General features: G+C 43.6%; 1 protein-coding gene across 2 annotated transcripts in view; it reads right to left on the reverse strand.

The window, feature by feature from the left end:
• EMC2 (ER membrane protein complex subunit 2) overlaps positions 1–26274 on the reverse strand; it is a 71500-nt gene that overhangs the window by 23289 nt on the left and 21937 nt on the right. For both annotated transcript variants that reach the window (XM_045006124.1, XM_045006125.1), the window contains exons 4-5: positions 25968–26053; positions 21777–21834 (exon numbers count right to left, since the gene is read on the reverse strand). In XM_045006124.1, the coding sequence (XP_044862059.1) occupies positions 21777–21834; positions 25968–26053 (144 nt within the window). The remainder of the gene's footprint in view (positions 1–21776; positions 21835–25967; positions 26054–26274) is intronic.

A 26274-nucleotide genomic window follows, 5' to 3' on the forward strand; every position in this document is an offset into this window, starting at 1 on the left:
ATAGGTCTAACTCACAAGAGCAGTCATGTTAATCCATGTTTCCTGGCCAAACTACAGTTTGGGTAATAATGTTGATATTTCTACTTTTAATGGGAGTTGCGCAGCTAAATCCCCAATTGGCTTTGACAATTTCTAGCATTAGTTATACACAGCAGCAACATACTGTACATCACTTTCCTAAGTTTTTAAAATTTGTATAATGAGGTGATTTAAAAATATCTGTGATGAAATATAACCAAAGGTAACAGACAAAAACAATGTATTTAATATGCTCAACTGTCAACACTTTGCAGAAATTTGTCTTTATTTTGGCTGCCTCTCTAATAAAATAAAATAATACCTGTACTGTTTTTCATCAGTAGATCTCAAAGCACTTTACAAAGGAGGTCAGCATCATTATCCCCATTTTACAGATCTGGAAACTCAGGCACAGGGAGGGAAAGTGATTAGCCCAATGTCACTGAGCAAGCCAGTGGCAGAGCTGGGACTACAACCTAGGTCTGCTGTGTTTTAGTCTAGTAGTCTATGGACTAGGATATGTTGCCACCATTTGAAAGGAATACTGTCTCTATATTTGCAACAAAAGGAATAATTTGTATAATATTGTATCACAAGATGCAACATTTAATCTAAATCATTTGGAGACTGAAACCAGTGCAGAACACAATAACTTGCTTCTTGAGCAGGGTATCCGCAAGCATCATAATACCAGTGCTTTTGATCTGCACTGGTTGCCAAAGGGCCTCTGAGGGGAGTTTAATGTGTTGGTTATGACATCTGAAGACCTACAGAGAAAGAAGCTATTTTTTGTAGGTGACAGGCTGACAGAGTTCATTTCTGAATAATTATTTTAATGATGGTAGGGTTTTGCTGTAGTATTAATTAGGTGTCAGAGATCCTACATCCTTGCATGGTGTATTTGCTATTTAAAGCAAAATAAATAATTACTCAGTAACAGAACTTAGTTCTGTAGCCACAAAAGAAGAAGAAACATACTCTTATATTCCCCCATTTGAAAAGGTAGCTTTTGGATAATGTTCTCCAATAGGTATTAATTTTATGCCCTAAAAAGCAAACAAAGAAACAAATCAGGACGCTGAACAGAAACAAAACTGTTTGGAAACTTAAATTAGCTGTTTAATACAACAAGCCAACCAATGCATCCAACAACTTCATTGGCAACAACATACAGAACAGACAGCTCACTCTCCTTGAAAAGAGCGTTTCTTTTCGTCTGAATGAAGCTCCTTCAGTTAAGTAGGCCCTTCCAAAATAGTTTGGAAATAGACTCTCAGCTGTTGCAGTTCTAGTCGCAGACCACAGTATTCTTCTAGACAGCACAGACCTTTCAGACCCCAAGCCACCTATTTCTGGAAACCTTACCTCTTTTTTAGGACACAAGTATAAACTGATCATCTGCGACTAGCACCTACTGAATACATGGTCACATCAGAAGATCACAATCTGGGATGATTAGCAGGCTCAGATCAGCAGTGCATAGCATTCAGGTCTGAGATGAATTATGTGCACAGTTTGAAGACATTCGTTCCCTGCAAGCCCTGCTCCTACCTGCACCAAGCCTCACTAAGTCTCTTGAGCACTACACTTAATTTTCTGTTTCTAATATTTTCCCCATCACTGAACCCCAACCGCAAAACCAAAACAGAACAATTCAGATTTTTAAACCAACAACCCATCACCTCCCAAAAAGTGCCTTTTTGGGGAAATGTTGAATAAAATGTCCTATGTCTTACTTACAAAAGGCAACTCTCAGCTGAAGTGAGAGTTCTGGACATTTAAGAGCTGTGCGGCATTTCACAGAGAAAGCACAGAACGTGGAAGAACAAAGTGCTTTTAAAATGGCATGGAGTAAAAGAAATTGGTGAGTTAATCTATTTTACTGAAGCTATTTTGTTGAAACTATTTAAAATTGTTGGGAAGGATTTGAAAGGAGGGTGTGACTTTAATAGGTTTTCTATTAATAGGTCTAAAGATTTTCAATCTCATCAGCAAAATAAAAGGGAAATTTTCTGAATACTGGACTAGGAGTTCACATACTCATGTATTCAGCACTGCCAACCTGAAGTATTAAAAAAAAAAAATCATGAACCAAGCCTACAAAATCATGAGATTTGATTTTTTTAGAAAACCAAAGATTCAAAATAATACATTTTCATTTTTATTTGTCCTCCAGTTGAAGACCATTTAGAATGCACTCAGGTCAAGTTTTCAAGCTTTGCTGCAACCATGAGGGCTAGAAAGTTTATCAAGAAAAATTTTAAATCCTCATGTAAATCAACAAGACTAACAGCTCGGGCCTTAAGAAAAAAACCCACCACTATCACAAAGACTTACATGAAAATCGTGATTTGGGGCAATACTGTGTTCTAATCCTCATTCTGATTTATACTCCAGCTGCAACCTTGAGCAGCAAGTCATTCTGTGCCTCAGTCTGGACATCTGTGAAATGGGAATTATACAGTAACTCCTCACTTAATGTCATCCCGGTTAACGTTGTTTTGTTGTTATGTCACTGATCAATTAGAGAACATGCTTGTTTAAAGTTGTGCAATGCTCCCTTATAATGTTGTTTGGCAGCCGCCTACTTTGTCCACTGCTTGCAGGAAGAACAACCCATTGGAGCTAACTGGTGGGAGGAGCTTGGAACCTGGATGGACCGGCAGCCCCCTTATCAGCTACCCTAAATTCCCTGTGTGGCAGCCGCACGGCAGGCTATCAATTGCTGGGCAGTTCAGGTGTTCCTCCCCCCACTGCTGTGTGCTGCCCTCTGCCTTGGAGCTGCTCCTGGGAGCCTCCTGCTTGCTGTGCGGGAGGTGGGGGGAAGAGGAGTGCTGATGTCAGGGTGTCCCCCTCCCCACACTCCTGTACCCCATCTCCACGGGGGGGCAGGGGAGAGGAACAGGACAGGGCTCAGGATGGAGGGAGCTTGCTGGCAGCAGCTGTTGTCTCAACTTGCTGATCTACTTTAAAAGGCAGTGTACTTGGAGTGGGGTCAGCGTAAAGGGGCAATGCGCGTCTCACACACACACGCACACACACACATGGTCTCTCACTCACACACACACATGCACACCTCCCTCTCCCCCCGGCACTTTGGAAAGTGGAGGGAGTGGTGCACTCCAGTGGGATAGCATGGGTTCATCATGTTCAGTTTCCACAGGGAATGTTTGCGGCCACTGCCATGCATCTATTGTGTCTCCTCCCTCCATTCATGCTGCCTTGTAGAGTGTGAGGCTACATTAACAACAATAAAAACAACAAGGAGTATTTGTGGCGCCTTAGAGACTAAAAAATTTATTTGGGCATAAGCTTTTGTGGGCTAAAACCCACTTCATCAGATGCATGGAGTGGAAAATACAGTAGGCAGCTATATAGTCACAGTACATGAAAAGATGGGAGTTGCCTTACCAAGTGGGGGGTCAGTTCTAATAAGACAATTAAAGTGGAAGTGGGCTATTATCAACAGGAGGAAAAATCACTTTTGTAGTGGTAATCAGGGTGGCCCATTTCAAGAAGGCGTGAGTAACAGTAGGGGGAAATTAGTTTTTAGTTTTTGTAGTGACCCTCTACTCCCAGTCTTTATTCAGGTCTAATTTGATGGTGTCCAGTTTGCAAATTAATTCCAGTTCTGCAGTTTCTCATTGGAGTCTGTTTTTGAAATTTTTTTGTTGAAGAATTGCCACTTTTAAGTCTGTTATTGAGTGTCCAAGGAGACTGAAGTGTTCTCCAACTGGTTTTTGAATGTTATAATTCTTGAAGCAACTCCCATCTTTTCATGTACAGTGTATATATATCTGCCTACTGTATTTTCCACTCCATGCATTTGATGAAGTGGGTTTTAGCACATGAAAGCTTATGCTCAAATCAATTTGTTAGTCTCTAAGGGTATGTCTACACCACAAGACTATTTCGATTCATCTTAATTCGAATTTCTGGAATCGACCTAATGAAGTCGAAGTTGTGTATCCACAATAAATACACTAGTTCGACTGTGTGAGTCCACAGTAACGGGCGAAGCGTCGACTTTGGAAGCGGTGCACTGTGGGAAGCTATCCCACAGTTCACCGCACTCCCCGCCGCCCATTGGAATGCTGGGATTTCCCACCAATGCATGCTGGGGGGGGAAATTGTGTGGAGGGTGGTTTTGGGTAACTGTCATCATTGAACCGTCAATCACGCCCAGCATCCCTCCCTGAAAGCGCCAGCTGGCAATCTGTTCGTGCACTTTTCTTCTCAGTGACAGCACGGGCGCCACAGCACTGCAAGCACGGATCCCGCTGCAGTTGTGGCCGCTGTCAGCTCCTCGCAACTTATCGTCCACCTCTTCCGCAGTCAGCTGCTGAGAAATTTGGCTAATTTTCAATGGTGCTGCGAGCAGTGGTGGACCATGGGGGACGTTTTACCAACATCAACGTCGGGTGGCCAGGCAAAGTTCATGACGCGCGTGTTTTCAGGAACTCTGGTCTGCTTAGACGCCTGCAGGAAGGTAGTTTCTTCCCGGACCACGAAATAACGCTTGGGAAGTGCAGATGCCCATACTGATCTTAGGGGACCCAGCGTACCCGCTAATGCCCTGGCTCGTCACGCCCTATGCAAGCACCTTGCACAGCGACAAGGAACTCTTCAAGTACCAGCGAGCAGCGTGAACTGTGACTGTTCAGTTTCTTCACAGAGAAGCTGAACCTGCCCCTGTTTCTTTACCAAGTTACTGTTGACTAGCCTCTGCAGTTACATATCCCGTCCACCCCGCTTCCCCAACTTCTAACACACATTTAAAAATTAAAGTATGTGCTCCACTGTAGCTTTACAACGGTGTCTTTATTGATGACTTTGCGTTAAAGGGTTGAAACTGGGACGCACACTGTGCTGGGTAGGGTGTGTGGTCATGTAAAGACCGCCTCTAAAGTCGAGGTTTGACATGCTCCCGCTCCCAGACCGGTCAGCAGTGCCGGACTGGTTGTTTCAACGGATCCTGCCATCCCTCCTTTTTTGGACTCTGTGTGCGGGGGCTATGTGGCCTTGTTGCGGGGGAGGACGGATACAGATTCCTCTGCTGCGTGGCTCTGCGGTCCATTACAGGGACCGTTGCATGACATCTGTAACCCCCCTCCCCCGCTACAAATGCACGTACCACCCCCAACGACAGAAAACCTGCAAACCACCTCCCATACCAGCTAACCGCCTACTGACTGCACTGTGTGTGTGACATGCTGCTGATCCAGCCCCCGTCTCTGTACCCTGCTAAAGGTGACTGTCCTATGCATTACACTACCCCCTCAACCACCCAACGACCCACCCAAGACATCTAACACAGCGTTGTGTAAAAAACCATGACGGAAAAAGTAAGTAACAGAAAACTACTTTTAATAATCAAGAACACAGTAAGGGAAGGACTTTTCAAAATGTAGTAACTGATAGCTTTTGGGTAATTTAACACTGTCCTGTGGTGCAGTGACAGTTTTCACGGCCCCTGGTGACCCTCCTTCTTGTTATTTTTGATGAGGGGGGGATTGGAGTTTGAGGCGGGGGTGGGCGGTTGCAGATACAGTGCAGGGGGGCTCTGTCTTCCTGCCTGCGGTCCTACAGAACATCGACAAGGCGCCTGAGCGTGTCCGTTTGCTCCCTCATTAGTCCAAGCAGCGTTTGAGTCGCCTGCTGGTCCTCCTGACGCCACCTGTCCTCCCGTTCGCAGAGTGAGCGGTGCTGCTGACTGAGGTTCTCCCTCCACTGGCTCTGCTGGTCTGCCTCGGCTCTGGAGCAGCCCATAAGTTCAGCCAACATCTCGTCCCTTGTCTTTTTCTTACGCCTTCTAGTTTGCGCCATCATCTGTGAGGGGCATGGTGCATCAGGTCGTGATACAGTTGCACCTGTGTGATGTCAAAAAGGTAGTGAATTTCTTACAATGATACATTTTTTAAACAAAGAAACATAGTCTACTCGGTGTCTGTGAACAAGAGTATGCACAGCACCTGTCTCATGCGCACTCACTAATGGAAAGTTCGATTTCTCTGAATGCGCTTTCATTGCCTGGGGTATTGGGCTGCAGATCAGAGAACCTTTGCAGGAAAGAAGAATTCGTGTAGCAGCAAGGCATGGTAAGCCAAACACTTTTGGATTCATAGAAGTGAATGTACAGCTCTGTCCTCTTGATGCAGGCAATCCTGAAAGCATAAACTCGGCCCCTGTTGCACCCCCTCGCGGCTGTTCACTGGGAAAGATCCCTGTATGCTGCCACTCTGTAGACTGCAGCACGTGGCTGTTAAGTGAGGCTTCTTGTTATGCAAAGGAACAGTTAAGCGCTCCCATTACTAATAGTACCCCAATTACTCTAATTTCATGCAGGAGTGTGCGAGAGAGATCACCCTGAGGAGAGTCTCACGGGCAGAGAGAGCGCGCATGCTGGAAGAAAGCCACCACCACCCAGGGGCCTACTCTGCCATGCTCGTGAGGGCAATGGTCCCGGAGTTCCAGCTTGTAGCATGGAAAGGCAAAGTGTGCTACCTCGGGGCACACGATAAGCTAGCTCTGCCAAGGAACCTCCTGCATAGACTTTCAGATTACCTCCAGGAGAGTTTCCTGGAGATATCTTATGAAGATAAAAGTTCCATCCCCCTGTATGTAGACCTTCTGTTCTCCTAATGTCTCTACCTGTTTAATTACTTTAAAAATGTTAACTCGTTGGTCTTAGCTGCTTTTAATAAATAAATGTTAACTTGTTTAAAGCACTTATGGACTGATCCTTCTCCCGATTCAGGGTCCGTGGTAACGGCTGGGGAGGGTTGGTAGGGGATCTCAGAGAGGGTGAGGAAGAGATCCTGGCTGTGGGGGAAAGCGCCGTCGACTGCCTCGTCCTCCTCATCTTCCCCGTCCGCGAACATCTCCGAGGAACAGTCCGTCGACACTATCCCATCCTCAGAGTCCACGCACACTGGTGGGGCAGTGGTGGCAGACCCACCGAGAATGGCATGCAGTGCCTCGTAGAAGCGGCATGTCTGGGGCTGGGCTCCGGAGCGTCCGTTTGCTGCTCTGAGTTTCTGGTAGCCTTGTCTCAGCTCCTTGACTTTCACGCGGCACTGCATTGCATCCCGGCTGTATCCTCTGTCTCTCATGGCTTTGGAGACCTTCTCGAAGGTCTTTGCATTCCGTTTGCTGGAGCGCAGCTCCGAAAGCACAGACACATCGCCCCACACAGCAATCAGATCTGAGACTTCCCGGTCAGTCCATGCTGGGGACCTCTTTCTAGTCTGAGATTGCCTGGACTCCTCTGCTGGAGAGCTCTGCATCGTTGCCGGTGCTGCTGAGCTCGCCCCGATGAGCAACCAGGAAATGGGATTTAAACTGTCCAGACAGGAAAAGGAATTCAAATTTTCCCAGGGCATTTCCTGTGTGGCTGGTCAGAGCATCCAAGCTCCGACTGGCGTCCAGAGCATCAACAGAGTGTTGCACTGTGGGATAGCTCCCGGAGCTACTAAGATCGATTAGCATCCACACCTAGCCTAATTCGACATAGCCATGTCGAATTTAGCGCTACTCCCCTTGTCAAGGTGGAGTACCGAAGTCGAACTAAGGAGCCCTCTATGTCGAATTAAATGGCTTCCTGGTGTGGACGGGTGCACGCTTAATTTGATTTAACGCTGCTAAATTCGATTTAAAGAGCTAGTGTGGACCAGGTGTAAGGTGCCACAAGTACTCCTCGTTTTTCTGATACAGACTAACACGGCTACCACTCTGAAACCTATTAACAACGTGTTAACTCTTGAGGGCTCAGCCAACTGTTAGTTCGTCATTTAGCAGCAAGACATTCCCTGGGAAATATCCCACCCTCCGACTCCACCACCTCAACCAAGCTTCACAATCATCACTGCTGTGTACAGTATTAAATTGTTTGTTTAAAACTTATACTGTGTATACGTATAATATTGTATAGTCTTTTATCTGGTGAAAAACATTTCCCTGGAATCTAACCCTCCCACATTTTCATTAAATCTTATTGGGGAATTCGATTCACTTAACATCATTTCACTTAAAGTACCATTTTTCAGTAACATAACTACAACGTTAAACGAGGAGTTACTGTACTCCCTTATCTCCCAGGATATTGTGAGGATGTTTAGTAAGGGGTTGAAGACAGATAAGTAAATAATTATTATTTACACAACTGGCAAGATTCTCTGTTTCTGCATGTATGACTTTGAAAGATTTTATAATTTAGATGCAGCTTGGCAGACAAAAGCTATTCATTGTACTTTTGCATACAAGGGGAAAATAGCAGTTATATTCTAAAAGACTTGACATTTATTTGTTCCACACACCCAACTGAATACCATCCTCAATGGCAGTGGTTATACAGACAGTTTATAATTATCATGCATTTTAGCATGCTTCAGGCAGTATTTTAGCTAGGGAAAGTAAAACCCAATAAATTTAAGAAAGGTAAACATTGCTGAAAAACTAATGAATTTACAAATCTCACTTAGTTAATTCAGATTTGGGTTTTCAGTATTTCACAATACATGTTCACCCAAAACTTCCCAAGAGAAACTAAATTTTAATTAAAATGCAATCTCAAAAACATACTATAAGTGTTCTAAAAATGAGAGCAGCTGTGGAAGTAGAAAAATAAAAGCTGACACCCCTATAGCTAAGTTTGAATTTACCTGAAGAAGTACTTCACATTCTTTATATCTCAGCAAAAAAGATTTTAAGAACAAGTTTGAGATGCAAATGGCTATTTTTTCCTTTCCAGCTCAAGAAGAATTTCAGGAACAAGACAAAAATGTCTGTTATTGCAACGATATCTATGTTGCTTGACCATGCAGAACTTATGACATGGAATTCCCCCTGTCAATTTCTCAGTGTTTAAAACAAAACACTGGAGCAGCTATTGGCTAACTCTGTGAAGCCAACATTCTTAATGGAAAGAAATGTCATCTTAAAGAACACATACTATAATCAGTATCATATGGGCTAAGGTGCTTTAGAATGCCATATATTTCTTCATTAAACAATGAACCTTTCCAAGCTATTTCTTTTAAAAACTAATAATCCCCACTCTGGCTCAAGAACTAATCCTCCATTTGTCATGATTCTTTTTAATTAGCATTAAACAGACTAAAAGTGAAGGGAGGATCTGAGCATTTATCAACTTCTGCATTTGATTAGTAAAAACATACCAACAGAGAGTCTGAGATCATTCTAAATTTCATGGCTGGAAGGAGAGTATTATCAGGAGATGGTTTTGCAGTTACTGACTCTCTTGCATGAAAGAACAGTTCCACATTTTGTGGAACTTGTTTCAGTGTTACAGAAATTTAATTTTGTGAATTATAAAATGAAAGAAATTCTTCAAAGCAAAAATCAAGAATATTTTTTGTTTTTATCCATGGTCAAATTCATTTTTTATAAAAGGGTCAGTAACCTTCTGAAACTAAAGACCAGATCATTTTCTTCAAACTGCAAAAAAACAAGGCAGAAGTAAGAGAGAACAAGAATTTTACAGCTGTTACTAAATGCCATCCCCTCCCATACAGCTGGTTGGAATGGCTCTTCTGTAGATTTGTTCCTTTCCCTCAGAGCATACTGTTGGACAACTGCTGCTCCTCCACAAAGGCACTGGAATGTGCAGGTCCCTCAGGATCCCACCTGACCTCCTTCTGTTGAAAAGTATGTAAAGCCACTAAGGGAGGCAGAGAGCATTTTGGGCTGCAGCATTGTCAACATGCTGATGACCTTTAAATCCATGGTTGCCAACCCGCCAGGATTGTCCTGGAATCTCCAGGAATTAAAGGTTAATCTTTAATTAAAGACTATGTGGTGTAATGAAACCTCCAGGAATATGGCCAACCAAAATTGGCAACCCTAATTAGACCTATGACACCCAGATTCTACAGTCTCATTACTCTCCCTGTCTTTGACAGAAGTAAGGATCTGGATAAAGTGAAGCAGGTTTGATCCAAACAATCAAGACAGTAGTTGTGCTTGTTGGGAGTGGGAGACAATACGAGGATTGAGCAGAGGCTGTGTTTGCACTAGCTATTGAGGACAATATACCTGATTTTTGTTGAAGTTATCCATAGCCTTGAGATCCTAATGATGCAGCATAGTACCAGGGTTCCCACATAACATCAGATACATCCAGCTTGTGCAGAATTCAGCTACCTCCCAGCAAAATGGGGCAGACAAGTGTAAACATACATGGTCAAATCCATGTACTGCTTCCATGAACATGCAACCAAGCTGTTAGTGGAGATTATTTTTAAACCCCTGGATGGTCTGGGACCAAATCAGAACCCTGTGTTTGGATGTAAATTCCCTTGCTGAATCAGGGCTAAAGTGCACAAGTAATTCCAGTGAAGTCAATGGAACTACTCATGCTTAAAGTCAGACACATTTGCAAATAAAGAGAATAGAAAATGTCAAGAATAATGTGAAAATTCTACCCAAACACAGACTTCTGATTGTTCCCTTAGGTAGGGCTAAGGCTGGACTTCTGGTCAAATGCAGCCTTCTTCACTGGAGGATAGCTGTTGCTAGAAGATACAGCCCACTGTCAATCTAATTTAATCTTCTGATTAGTTGAGCTGAAGAATAAGAGGAAAGTTGTACCTACAGTGGAAGGATGGTCCAGTCAGTGTTCAGAGTGCTAGCCAGGGTCTTGAGAGACCCAGGTTCAGTTCTCTGCTCCATTGCAGACTGTGTGTGACCTTGGGCAAACTGTTTAATGCTAGATCCACAAAGAGGAATTAGGCTCAGCATTGCAATGCCTAATTTCAGGAACCTTGCTAACCAGTGGAATCCTTAGCCCCAAGTTAGGCACCCAGGAACAGGATTCAAAGAAGCCTGCATGCTGAGCAGGGAGCTGCCTAAGCTAGCTAATAGGAAATGGAAGGGGAGGGGTGGGGCCCAAGCCCGGCCCCTGAAAGGGAATAGGCAGCTAACTCTGGGCTGGATTCACAGCTATGAATTCTCTCCTGAAGTCAGGTGCCTGAGCCAGGTCAGCACTTTCCTCACAAAAAGGAGGATGATGATCAGGTAGTGGTGGTCTGCCCTATTATACCGTATAGCTCATTGGTTAGAGCACACATGGAGGATGTGGGAGACCCACCCTGATTCAAATCCCCACTCCACCTGATTCCAAGCAGAGACCTGAATCCAGATCTCCCACATCCTTGATGAATGTCCTTACCACTGGGCTCTAGAGCAGGCCTGCACAACTCATAAAGCGGCGAGGGCCATATTACTTCAAAGAAAACAGCTGAGGGCCGACTCCCCTCCCCAGCGCCGTCCAGCCCCCCCGAAACAATTCCCCCCAGTGCCACCCGCCTCTTGGAAACAAACCCTCCTTCCCTAGCACCGCTCCACTGAAACAGCGGTATTGAACCTTGGTAATATGTTATAGCGGGCCCTAAGGTAGTATAATTAAGGTAAAAGAAAAATGTCTTGTTGCTAGAAGTAGAATAAGTTCTTCCCCTCACTTTGTAATCAATTGCCCTGTTGGAATGAATGAGGGGTGAATGAGCAAGACGTGGAAGGCAGCACCTCCAGACAGCTGCCACCCTTGGAGAGGGGATGGGAGCAAGACCAGATCAGTAGAACAGGTCAGCCACCGATTCACCACTCGCCTCCTCAGCTCCTCTCCCCCGCCGCCGGCTCACCTGCCCCCCGCCACTACCCGCCTGCTCACCTCCTCCGTCCCCCGGCTCGCCTACTCACCCCCGCCACTTCCCGCCTGCTTGCCTCCTCAGCCCCCCTCCCTCACCCGCTGCTTGCCTACTCACCCCTGCGGGCCGCACAGTGAGCCCATGTGGGCCGCATGCGGTCCCCGGGCCACATGTTGTGCAGGCCTGCTCTAGGGCATAAGGGAAGCACCAACACACCCTAGTCCGCTGTGTTTCGTGTGGGGCCCAGTCCAGTAGGCATGTTCTTAGACAGTGCCTCTGAGAATGCTTAGCGGATTGGGCCTGCAAGCAAGATAGGAGGGGGAACACTTACTCTGAGGATACTGCCGGAGCCAAGGTGATAAGCAGCCTGGTGGCATCACAACTATGGTGGCTATGCATATGCCCATCAGCAGAAATTCAGACACCTTGGGGACTTTACTGGTGGAAACATAAGCACCTACAGCTTTAGGTGGTTGCTGAGCCAGGGTTTTGAGATTCTAAATTTTTTATTTAGGTGCCTAAAGTAGCAATTACATGCCTAAATCCTGTTATGGTCTAGCCTAGGGGAGGGCAAACTACAGCCCGCGGGCCAGATCCGGCCCGTCAGGGCTTTCAAACTGACCCACGGGATTGCCAGCCCCGTGGCACAGCAGGACTAAGGCAGGCTCCCTTCCTGCCCTAGCCCTGCGCTGCTCCTGGAAGCGGCCAGCACTACATCCCTGCAGCCTCTGGGGGAGGTGGGCGAGAGGCGACAGAGGCTCCATGCGCTGCCCTTCACTGCAGGACCACACCCTGCAGCTCCAATTGGCTGGGAACGGGAAACTGCGGCCAATGGGAGCTTCGGGATGGTACCCGCAGGAGAGAGCACCATGCAGCAGAACCGCCTTCCCCACCCCACTCCACCCCCGGGAGCCACTGCCAGACATGCTGGTCACTTCTGGGAGCGGCACAGGGCCAGAGCAGGCAGGGAGCCTGCCTTAGCCTCGCTGCATGCCGCTGCTACCCAGGAGCTGCTTGAGGTAAGCAGGGCCGGGCCGGTGCCCGTACCCCGCACCCCCCCCCTGCACCTCAACCCCATGCCCTGAGCCCCCTCCTGCACCCCAAACCCTTGCCCTGAGCCCTTCCTCCACACCGCACCCCCTCTCAGATCCCACACCCCAACCCCCTACCCCAGCCCTACATTCATGGCCTTGCATACAATTTCCCCACCCAGATGTGGCTCTCGGGCCAAAAAGTTTGCCTAGCCCTTAGTCTCTCTGTATCTCTGTTCCCCATCTGTAAAATGGGGTAACACTGCCCTATCTCAGAGGGGTGTTATCAGGATCAACACGTTCAAGATTGTGATATGCTCACATACTACGGCAATTAGGGGTATATAAGCACTGAAGGGAGACAGACTGAAAGATACTCTACTTACTCTGAACAGGTTTATTACTAAATCCTCTACAAGAATACCATTCAAAACATAGTGATAGTATTCTCAAACCTGTTAGTGGGGATACTAAGAACTACATTATAAAAAATACTCCATAAAATAAAAAGGTCAAAAGTTGAATCTGGCCTCAAATGTTTTTGTAAAATCAAATTTTTAACATTTTATAAAGGTGTTCCATTATTTATTTATTTTTAATTCCAATAGAAACAGTTAAAGACCAATAATTTACAACGCCTCTCTAGCAAACCAAAAGACTGGATCATAATGCATACTCACAAAGGGCTGGATTTAAGGTTGCTCAGGTAACCTTAATTCTGGCATTTCCTAACTTTTGAGTGCTTAACTTTGCACAGTTTTTTTTTAAAAAAAAAGCAAATTCCTAATATTTTTTTAAACTGAAAAAAGAGAAATTCTATTTGGAACCATACTGACTCCTAACTTGGGTCATCAGCAGGGTTCAGATATTACTATCCACCAAACAGACCTTTAGCACTAGAGCTAACACAATAACGGATAGCAGCAGCAAGCTATTATACTCAGTGTGCACACACCCTAGAGAAGAATGACACACAGTCTTTGCCACTGGGTTTTATAGCTATATGCTGACAGCAGATGATTGCAGAGACTGAACTCCGAAGTTCAGTTTTGGGTTCTAGAAGTGATTCCGCATTATGGAGTTTTAGCCCTTTCAGCCCCTTCTAATCCTGTGTCCCCAGCCTGTCTGTGTCTCCCTCTGCTCGTATCACTCCACCTGGGCTCCTGTCCCTCTCTCATTCTAGCCACACTCTAGATTGTTAACTCTTCAAGGCAGAGATTTTCTCTTAGGCCAGGTCTACACTACGAGTTTATATCTAATTTAGCAGCATTAAATCGCATTAACCCTGCACCCGTCCACACAACAAAGCCCTTTATATCGATATAAAGGGCTCTTAATACCGATATCTGTACTCCTTCCCGACGAGGGGACTAGCGCTGAAATCGGTATTGCCATTTTGGAATAGAGTTAGTGTGGCCGCAATTCAACGGTATTGGCCTCCGGGCGCTATCCCACACTGTACCATTGTGACCGCTCTGGCCAGGTAGACAGGAAAAGCCCCGCAAACTTTTGAATTTCATTTCCTATTTGCCCAGTGTGGAGCGCCAATCAGCACAGGTGACCATGCAGTCCCAGAATCAAAAAAGAGCTCCAGCACGGACCATACGGGAGATACTGAAGCTGATCTCTGTATGGGGAGATGAATCTGTTCTATCAGAACTCCATTCCAAAAGACGGTACAATATGACTGGTAACCGTCTCTGCTAACTTGCAAAGGCAAGGGATACTGCTGTGTAGCACTGCAGTACCGCGTCTGTCACAGCATTCAGTAGACATATGGTGACAGTGAAAAAAGGCTAAAGGGGCTCCATGGTTGCCATGCTATGGCGTCTGCCAGGGCAATCCAGGGAAAAGGGCGCGAAATGATTGTCTGCCGTTGCTTTCATGGAGGGAGGATTGACTAACAACATTTACCCAGAATCACCCGCAACACTGTTTTTGCCCCATCATGCACTGTGATCTCAACCCAGAATTCCAAATGGGCGGGGGAGACTGCGGGAACTATGGGCTAGCTACCCACAGTGCAACGCTCCGGAAATCGACGCTAGCCTCAGTACATGGACGCACACCGCCGAATTAATGTGCTTAGTGTGCAATCGACTTTATACAATCTGTTTCCAAAAAACAGTTTCTGTAAAATCGGAATAATCCCGTAGTGTAGACACACCCTTACTTTGTGTTTGTTCAGTGCCTAGTATGGTGGAATCCCGATCTCACTACTGTAATATAAATAAAACAATTTTAACATGGCTCCTATATCGAATGGCTTATTTTTCTTCCAGCTAGAGATCTGAAAGGGAGAATGAAATGTTCTTAAGTGAGCTTTTACATTTATACAAAATTAAACACCTACTTCAACCTCCATCCTTAAATAGCTCAATAAAATAGTTGTTTGCAGTGTTGTTGTAGCCATGTTGGTCCCAGGATATTAGAGACAAACCAGGTGAGGTAATATCTTTTATTGGATCAGTTTCTGCTGGTTTCCAATGAGACTAGCTTTCGAGCTTACAAAGAGTTCTTCTTCTGGTCATTCTCTTAATTCAGTAGTTTTAAATCTAACAAAAACTGACATGAAGATATACTTTTGCATTTCATGAACTTAAGTTCATAATTCCATTTACCAAAATTAAAAAAATCTGCTGGATCTCAAAAACAAATGATTTCTTAATCTTTGTACAATTCCCAAGCAGCTTTTTGTCTGAAACTGTCAATCCATACAGTATGAGATTTTTACATGACTTGTGTGAACAAATGTCTGTTTCACTTACAGCACTTGCCAAACAAGAAAAAATGTTTAATATATCTAAGCAAGTCCATGTGTCAGCAACCAGAAAAAACTGCTACATGGCAAAGTGAGTGCCAAGACAAACTCAGCAATGGTTACTTATTTAAAACCCTGAAACATTTATTTTCCTACAGCAGCCACATGCATGCATGGAAATAATTAACAGGTAGATGACAATTCCAATACCTGACAATTTATCAAAAGTTTTTATTTGACTTTCACTCTTCAAATGCAAGACTGACACAATCTGTTCTACAGTTATCTTTAAACCACCACCACCATGCTTTATATTGAACAGAGCCTCCTCGATTTTCAGAATCTGAGAAAGTCAAGATGTCACACACCTGTTCTAATATTTCATTTTACATTATTTTATACCTTTCACTATTAATGACTTTATGTATTTAGGATTTTTAATGGAGAAAAACAATTAGGTAATTTCGTCAAGCATGATGGTTCCTTATTAAAACAAAATTATACTTTTAAATAAAAATATCCAACAAACCACAGATTCGGATGATGTTAGCCATTTGGAAACACCTGAAAAGTGCACCTGCCAAAAATAAATACTTCAAAAGCTTATGGTCTACCCAAATCTTAAATATGGAGCTCCATTTTCTAGTGGTTTCAGCAGAAGATGTGGTTATACTTTAGAAGCATCTTTGCTTGGTTTCAGCATGACTTCTAGAGAAAGCTAAAAGGGTGGTGAGTTTTGTCCTTTTTACCACTGGACAGACTTCTGTCCAGTTCTCATGAGACAGAAATTGTTGCAAAAAGACAATTTAATCTGACTCCAAAATGGGGCCATCGTCAATTTAGAAGTATGCCATTTGAACATCCTTTATTTACATTTGTTATAACATGCAAGATCCATTTCTTTCAAAAACGATTTACATATATTTTTTCCAACTTTGTGCATTTGATAGTGGTTGGTGTAGAGTTATTTTCAATCAGATTATCCCTGTATAGTCAGTTTCCCCATGTTTGCGTGTGTCCTTCAAACACGAATAAGAAACCAAGGAAAATAAGCAGATCGCAGAAAAGCTAGAGGAGTTTGAAATCCATTGCTGAAGGTGAACATGTGACTTGCAAATCCTCTGGCCTGTCTAGAATACCAGAAAGTATCATACTTGTGTAAGTACCTATCAAAAACTGAAAGAACAAAAATCTTCAGAAAGAGTACACAAGACTCTGTGGCACCAGCCTCCTGAGAGATGAAGACAAAATGATTATGAGTTAAAAGGACATTGTCTGAGTTAGCTGCGATTCAAGAGGAGAAAGAATAATTATGCAAAATGGCTTCCCATCAAGTTTTTTCTCTTGCCTGTTCATCAGTAAAGAACAGCTTTTTTTACCACTGAGAACAGTTTAATTTGATACCTATGGAGGAAAAAGTAAAGTGGAATGAGAGGAAGTGAAGGAAATCAGATGCATCATAATACTGAAGTGGATGCAAGTCAGGCTATGTAAACACAGTGATGTACAATGCTAAGCCAAGAAACCAATGAGTCTCGCTGCATGCAAGATCCAGTTACTACTATATCAGCCCTACAAACACTAATACACTTGAGCTGGGGTTCTCAAACTGGGGGTTGGGACCCCTCAGGGGGTCGCGAGGTTATTACATGGGGGGTCATGAGCTGTCAGCCTCCACTCCAAACCCCGCTTTGCCGCCAGCATTTATAATGGTGTTAAATATATTTAAAAGTGTTTTTAATTTAGAAGAGGGGGTCAGACTCGGAGGCTTGCTGGGTGAAAGGGGTCACCAGTACAATAGTTTGAGAACCACTGCATTTGAGTATCTATGTACACACAAACAGTCACAGGCCTGGTCTACACTACGCATTTAAACCGGTTTTAGGAGCATTAAACCGATTTAATGCCACAACCGTCCACACTAAGAGGCCCTTTATATCGATATAAAGGGCTCTTTAAATTGATTTCTGTCCTCCTCCCTAACGAGAGGAGTAGCGCTAATATCGGAATTGCCATATCGGATTAGGGTTAGTGTGGCCGCAAATCGACGGTATTGGCCTCTGGGTGGTATCCCACAGTGCACCACTGACCGCTCTGGACAGCAATCTGAACTCGGATGCAGTGGCCAGGTAGACAGGAAAAGCCCCGCGAACTTTTGAATATTTCCTGTTTGCCCAGCGTGGAGCTCCGATCACCACGGGTGGCGATGCAGTTAAAAATCAAAATAAAGAAAGAGCTCCAGCATGGACCATGCGGATGTGATCGCTGTAAGGGCAGGCAAATCTGTTCTATCAGAGCTCCGTTACAGAAGACGAAATTCAAAATCATTTTTAAAAAATCTCCAGACAGACGCCATAGCAGAGGGACTCAGCGCACTGCTGCGTGACAAGCCTAACGGAATGCCAAAGAATCAAATGGACGCTCATGGAGGGAGGGAGGGAGCGGGGCTGGAGGACTCAAGCTATCCCACAGGTCCTACAGTCTCCGAAGAGCATTTGCATTCTTGGCTGAGCTCCAAATGCTTCTAGGGTCAAACACAGTGTCCACGGTGGGTCAGGGCATAGCTCGGCAATTTACGCAGCCCCCCTCCACCCCCAGAAGTGAAAGGGAAAACAATCCTCTCTTGACTCTTTTACATGTCACCCTATCTTTACTGAATGCTGCAGACAGATGCGATGCTGCAGCAGTCAACACCAACATCCTCGCTCCCCCCCCCCCCACCATGGGTGGCTGATGGTACAATATGGCTGATATCCAGCGTCATCATCAGCCTTTTGGCAGATGTTGTAGTGCAAAAGGACTGGTAACCATGCTGACTAGCATCAGTGAGATCGATCAAGGGCGCCTGTGTAAAAAATTCCTAATTTTTCCTGGTAGATGGTGCAGTATGGCTGGTAACCGTCTTCATCATAGCAACAGGGGGCTGAGCTCCATCAGCCCCCACCCTTCATATGTAAAGAAAAGATTCAATTGTCCCTGGACTAGCAGCGGGATGCTGGGCTCCTCTCCCCCACACTGCTTAATGTCCTGTCTGGGCTATCATAGCAGCTGGAGGCTGCCTTCCACTCATTTCTCACTAACAAGTCCTGCATTCTTTATTACTTCATCACACAAGTGGGGGGACACTGCTACAGTAGCCCAGGAAGGCTGGGGGAGAACGGAATCAACAGGTGGGGTTGTTGCAGGAGCACCCCCTGTGAATAGCATACAGCTCATCATTTCTGCGGGATCTGACACAGAGCAGCTGTGCTCTCTGGTTCTATGATACACTGGTTCTATAGTACACTTTACCCATATTCTAGGCAGGACTGATTCTATTTTTAGATACCAAAAAGGAGGGATTGACTCAGGGAGTCATTCCCAATTTTGGCTTTTGCGCCCCTGGCTGATCTCAGCCAGGGGCACTTTATAACAGTAGCAGAAGGTGCAGTGCAAAAGGACTGGTAACCATGATCATCTTTTTGCCAATTTATGGCATGGTAGATGGTACAGTATGGCTAGTAACCATCTCTGCTGTCATGCAAAAGCAAATGCATGCTGCTGTGTAGTGCTGCTGAATTGCCTCTGTCAGCGGCATCTAGTACACATACGGTGACAGTCAAGAAAGGCAAAACAGGCTCCATGCTTGCCACGCTATGGCGTCTGCCAGGGCAATCCAGGGAAAAAAGGCGCGAAATGCTTGTCTGCCGTTGCTTTCCCAGAGGAAGGAGTGACTGACGACATTTACCCAGAACCACCCGCGACAATGATTTTTGCCCCATCAGGCACTGGGATCTCAACCCGGAAATTCCAAGGGGCGGGGGAGGCTGCGGGAACTATGGGATAGCTACGGAATAGCTACCCACAGTGCAACGCTCCAGAAATCGACGCTAGCCTCGGACCGTGGACGCACACCACCGATTTAATGTGTTTAGTGTGGCCGCGCGCACTCGATTTTATACAATCTGTTTTGCTAAACTGGTTTATGTAAATTCGGAATAATCCCGTAGTGTAGACGTACCCACAATGACTTCAATGAGACTTATGTGTAAAATTACTTATGTGTAAAAGCATTTGCCTGATCGGTGACTAAATGTACACTAACAATGGGAGCCAAGACTATGTGACAACATATAATTTAGCATTGCCCTTTTGGGTTATCTTACTAGCTATACATTTTGAATATGAATTAGCCATCATCCTTTCATACTAAAGAAGTCCCCAGTGTAAGAGCATAAGCTGTTCAGGTCAAGGGCTGTACTTTGTCTATGGCAGGACATTGTGGGTACTATTGGGGGGGGGGGGGGGAAAGGGTTGCGTTAAGCATTAGAAAAATATGAAGATGAAATAATGACCTGTAGGTTAGAAAGCCCCTATATACATTCAGTAGTATTCGTGAAATGTTCAACTGTATTTGTGGTGAAAGGGGGGAGAAAAGCACTCAAATGCTGAAATGTCCCAAATATCATAAATGACATGGCAGGACATTGTTATTGTTCAAATACTCTCTTTTTGTCAAGTTCATAAAATTCAAATCCTGTGCAACTGCAGTTCCCATTCTACATGATGTTAAAGCATGCACCATACTGCTATCAAATCCTTTGAGAACCCTATCACTCGAGGTGAAAGCCCACCTACAAAGATGTTGCAAGCCAGGTTCTCCTCAAGCCCTAAAATGTTGGCATTTTTTAAAAAATAAAATCTTATTTTATAGTCCACATAAATGTTGAAAGATACAATATTCAGTGGTGTGGAGAAGGACATCACGTATATTATTTCTATTATACAGGCTCTGCTTTCCAGAGTATCTATTAAGGAATGAAATATCAACAGACTGTGCTAGGGCATCCCATTGAGTAGATGCCACCAGTTGCAGGGCATCTGGGTTTAGTGGATCCACAAAAGAAAAGAAAGAGTGATTTCGTTTTAGAAATATCCTTTAAGTGCCTTTAACCTATTTATTAGGAGAATTTCAGTTCTTGATTCAACTTTGCAAAACTCCTGTGAAAGCCTCCAAGAGGACTGAGGACTGACTTACTAGTAAGACAGGACTAGCAATATTTTGTCTGTCCAAAAAAAGAACACACACATTACTTAGTCCAAGAAAATGGGTTAATTTTGCAAAGACTAGTTTAATTTAGTTGATGCTTGAAGCTAGTAACTGCAATTTTATAAATCTAAAAAATGAAATTTTGCTAAGTGCTCACAAGATACGCAGGTGCTATTACTAATGTTCAAACAACTGTCATGCACCAATGCTGATTTTAAAAAACCAACAAAACCATAGGACAAAATTAAGTCCTAAGAATACATAGAGAAGTTTACTAATACAAAAATAAATAAGGAACAAGAAATCATTACCAAATTAAAAAGGCATATTGACTACCTTTGTTAATGCATTGTAACAGAATCTGGAATCGGTCAACTGCCACACAAAAGATCCAAGCCTACCTTTACCATATCATGGTAATTTCCAACTTTATCCAACAGCTGTGACACAGATGAGTTGCAGCCAGCATGGTGGCTCTGGAAAAAGTTAATCATTTGCACCTTCAAACTATTTTGCATATCAGGTGGCAAGATAAAGTCTCAAAACAAGAAAGTCCTGCAAAGTAATTCCACAACCAGCACTGAAGTAACACTTAAGAACACATAACATTGCAGGACTGCAAGTGCCATCTGCCTGGCCAATGCCCAAAATCTCTGCACAGTGATTTTTTTTCAAGTGGGCACACTGTTCAATGAATTGCAGTTTGACTCAAGAGCAAGATTATAGCCTTCCAGCTATTACACTGAGATAAGTATTGCACAATTCAAACATTCCCAGAACATATTTGAATTATATTTTCAAAATCAGACTAACAGAAGGTAGGGATAGGAGAGACATAATAGGCTAGTTTTAGTCCGTCTACCATCTAGTACAGGACTGCTTGACAGCCCAAGCTCAGCCCAATCCACAATGTCCACACTGCTAGCTTTAGCACTCTAGCTCAAGGCCCACTAGTGTGAGTCTGTCTACCTAGGCAGGGAGGCTGACTCCCAGCCGCAGTGTAGACATACCCATTGAGGTCAATGTACAGGACTACCATTTACAGTGATAGGCTCTCAAAATTCAACATACATAAAAGAAAATGCAACCATGAATCCTTTTGACGAAAGGAAATTAAATAATTCTGAAGACAATTAAATGCTAGAATATTATACTAGGAAGTTTTAGAAAATGATTTATCAATTACCCAGTGATGTCACTACACTTATACTAGCAAAGGTTTAGTACAAATTAAAACAATTTAATATTATTTCCAGGGAAACCATCTAACTTACTGTATTGGTTGAATCTTCTTGTAAAATTCTGTCATATAGCTGGATGGCATCATCGTACCTATTTAAAGAAATAGAGGTGAATGCTAGGAAATGCTGACTCGGCTCAATTATTTGGTTAAAAAGTTTTTGATTGGTTCTGTCATAGGTTCCTTCCCCACTCTGAACTTTAGGGTACAGATGTGGAGACCTGCATGAGAAACCTTAAGCTGAATTACCAGCTTAGATCTGGTTTTGCAGCCACCAGTCCCAAATACTAACTCCTTTCCCTGGGTAGTCTTGAGAGACTTCTTCACCAATTTCCTGGTGAACACTGATCCAACCCCTTGGATCTTAACACAAGGAGAATTTAATCATCCCCCCTCATTTCCCCCACCAGTTCTTGGTGAGTCCAGATCCAATCCCCTTGGATCTAAAAACAAGGAAAAATCAATCAGGTTCTTAAAAAAGGCTTTTAATTAAAGAAAAGAAAGGTAAAAGAAAACCCTCTGGGAGATAGCATACAAGCTGATCTCACAGACAACAGATTCAAAACACAGTGGATGTTCCCTTGGGCAAAAACTTAGTACACAAAAAGAATCCTCAATTTGATTATTCCTCTAATTGCCCAAAGGCAAAGTCACAAAAGAAAATAAACATAAACCTATTTATTCTTTTCTAAAACTTACTACACTGATAAGAGGCTGGTTCCTTGATCTTTTCCACTCCGGCCAAAACTGAAACTGACCAAGACAAAGGGAACTTCCCTCCTTCCTTTTGAAACATCCTGTCCCCCCATTGGTTCCTCTGGTCAGGTGTCAGCTAGGCTAGGTGAACTTCTTAACCCTTTACAGGTAAAAGAGGCATTAACCCTTAACTATCTGTTTATGACAGGTTCTGTAATTAGGTAACGGCATTATAGCATTCTCTATACTTGGTACAGTGTTAACCTTATATAGCTGCAAAGGAAAATGTGTACCAGTCGCTGAATTTTACTGTCCTTACAAAAATGTTTGCTCAAGCAAAACTCCTGTCAAGGAAGTCCTGAGTAAGGACTGCAGCATTGGGTTTCACCAAAAAAATGGAAAAATAAATTGCAGTTCTTAATGGGATATTATATAGATTGCATCAGAAACAGGGCAGGTATTTTATACACCCATTGTTTCTTCATTCTTCCTTTTTAGTTTCCTAGAAGGCCCTTTATTTTCTCTCTGACAGCACGCGCACACACACCAACACAACCATTTTAAAGGCTACCCAAGACAAGAGACTTGCCATTCCTTTACAGCAGTGGTATTTCAAAGCTCCAGAGTGTCTCATTTTGGATTTAAAGTTTCTCTTATGATGGTGTAAAGTATAAACAGCAGAATATAATGAATTGTGAGGCTATCCCAGGTACCCCACATACTCCTAGTCTATTGCAAAAATGAGATTAAGCCCTTCCAATCACAAGAACACAGGTTTACTCCATTATAATTCTGCTACTAGAAATATACACAAAATAAATTAACCTATGTTGCTACAATGAATAGCTCTTGTTTTAAACCCTCTCTGAGAAACATTCATAATTTCATCCAGCCCATTTCATAGCCTGAGCTGGTTCTATATCAAGGATCGGCAACCGGCGGCACGCGAGCCGATTTTTACTGGCACGCTGCTGCCAGCTGGGGTCCCAGCCACTGGCCCTGCTCAGCCCACTGCCGGTCTGGGTGAACTGAACCCCCAGCAGGCTGAGCGGGACCGGCGGCCAAGACCCCGGCTGGCAGGAGCTGGTGGACAGAACCCCAGACCGGCAGTAGGATGAGCCGCTCAGCCCGCTGCCGGTCTGAGGTCCTGGCTGCCAGCCCCTTGCCATCTGGGGTCCCGCTGCCGGCCTGAGTGAACGGAACCCCCGGCCAAGGTAATACCAGGTACAAAATATATGGGAATGACAGAATAGGTCGCACTCGTGGAGGAGTGGCAACATGTGTGAAAGAAAGCATAGAGTCAAAGTAAAAGTCTTAACTGAATCAAAATTGTACCATATAATCTCTAAGGATAGAAATTCCATGCTTGATCAATAAGAGTATAGCAGTAGGAATACACTACCGACCACTTGACTAGGAGGGTGACAAGGACTGTGAAATGCTCAGGGAGATTTGAGAGGCTGATTTAAACTATCCTCACTGTGCAACAAAATGGCAGATGAAATTCAATGTTGATAAGTAATGCACACTGGAAAAAATAATCCCAATTATACATACAAAATGATTGGATCTAAATTAGCTATTGCCACTTAAGAAAGATCTTGAGTCACTGAAAGTCCAAATAATTCTCTCAAAACATCTGCTCAATGTACAATGACAGTCAAAAAAGCTAACAGAGTGCTAGGAACCATTAGGAAAGGAATAGATGGGGCATGCAACAGCTTCCATACAACGAGAGTTTAAAAAAACTGGGACTGTTCATCTTAGAAAAGAAATGAGTAAGGGGACACATGATAGAGGTCTATGAAATCATGAGTGGATGGAGAAAGTGAATAGGGAAGTGTTGTTTAGCCCTTCACATAACACAAGAACTAGGGATATAGCCCGATGAAATTAACAGACAGCAGGTTAAAAAAAAACACATAGAAGGAAGTACTTCTTCACACACCACACAGTCAACCTGTGGAACTTGTTCCCAGGGGATGCTGAGAAGGTCAAAAGTATAACCGGGTTTAAAAAAAAATTTAAAAAAAAAATAAAGATAAGTTCCTAGAGGATAGGTCCATCAATGGCTATTAGCCAAGATGGTCAGGGACACAACCCCACATGCCATGTGTCCCTAAACCTCCAACTGCCAGAAAGATCTGGCACTGGCCACTGTTAAGACAGAATCCTGAGCTAGATGGACCAATGTCTGACCAAGTATGGCCATTCTTATGTACATATGCCTGCCTCTGGTTAGAATCCATTTGTCAAAGGCATGGGCCAACATCTTTAGTTTGGACAGAGCTGACCTTCACATTTTTGAGCAGGCTTGAGAAACAATTTTTGCTACCTATCCCCCAACCAAAACCAGATTCCTGTTCACCATGCTACACCAATATGCATGCCTGAGCTAAGAATTATGGGGAAGGATTAGCAAGACATCTCAAATCAACTCATTTTACATAAGAGTGGGTGTGAAAGGAGGATTGCTTAGGTACCTTAGCCTCATGCTGCAGCAGAAGAGCCCAACATTCCATTCATTTCAACCCAAACAATAGGCTTCATAGATTCATATCAATTTACAATTTCAAAACATTCCTTGCAACAAAAAGAAAGGATGAGAAACTTCTGTTAAATGAAAATGGGCTTTTCTCCCTGTATGTGTCCAATGTCCTGGAATCGGGATGGCCCACGGGCATTAGGTCTCAAAAGCCAACACTGTAAGCAGTATGTTACAGGAAATAGTTCATGCTAGGTACCAGTGTTCCATATCAACAGTTACTAGAAGTCCTTTGCAAAATTGCTAGTTGCCACACCACAAGTAGATAGATGGCTTTGGAATAGGTTATTGGAACTTGATATACAACGTGTCCAAAGGGGCAAGTCAGTCAAAGACTAGAGGTGCCCTATCCTACTCCTGGAGTCACCTTTGTGGGAAAAGTCATATATTATGGACAGTGAACCCATCTGTAAGTTGTCTGAACCACCCTATATAAAACATAATAGAGTTATAGTCCTTCAGTAGGATAGAGCAAAAGCACCCAGAAGAGTTATCATTTTCTCTTTTATATTCTACAAGGTTTTTGGAGTCATTTCTATAAAACCCTATTAGGGTTTTATCCACAAGGACAAAGACTAGGAGAAGAGCTATATTCATCAGTTATTTGGGGCAGGGCAATGGTTTTGAATGCTACTTGGAATTCTGGACCATTTGGATTGAATATGTTGGTTTATAGCTGTGGCATACAGACTTTGTTTTGCCAAAAACTGTGTAGTGTTTTACTGTCTATAGTTTGATGATGGCAACTAAAAGACCTTTTAAATCTATCGAGTCCAAATAGAAGATTACAAGTACTGTGCTAGCCAAAATATAACAGAAGTGCCTAAGCACAATAAGCTCATCATACACGGTACTATTTTATACAGGAAAGAGCATTGCATTCATTCCCTCTGTTCTAAATTTTACTGTGGGAACAATTCCTTTTTAAAGAGATATCAAATACCTTTTCCAGACAAAAATTAGATTTTTTAATTCAGCCATTACCTTTCCATGTATTCAAATTTCATGCCCGTTAATCGCTTAACTCTGTGGCTCCCAGGGAATTGTCGCCTTAGCTCCTGAAGACAAAACTACATAAATAAAATAAATTCCTCAGAGTTAGTGATTCGGCTTTGAGTGACAAATACTACTTACTACATTTAAAAAAAATCAGAATCAGAAGGCATATTTGTCACCAGCACTTCCTACCACAACCAGAGAAAAAGCACATCAATGCCTAGAAAAAGTCTACTTCCTGTCCAGTGATGTCACAAGGATTCCAGAATATGTAGACAGACCATAGATTCCAAGC

This window comes from Mauremys mutica, chromosome 2 (genome assembly GCF_020497125.1).
Source record: "Mauremys mutica isolate MM-2020 ecotype Southern chromosome 2, ASM2049712v1, whole genome shotgun sequence".
Lineage (NCBI taxonomy): Eukaryota > Metazoa > Chordata > Testudines > Geoemydidae > Mauremys > Mauremys mutica.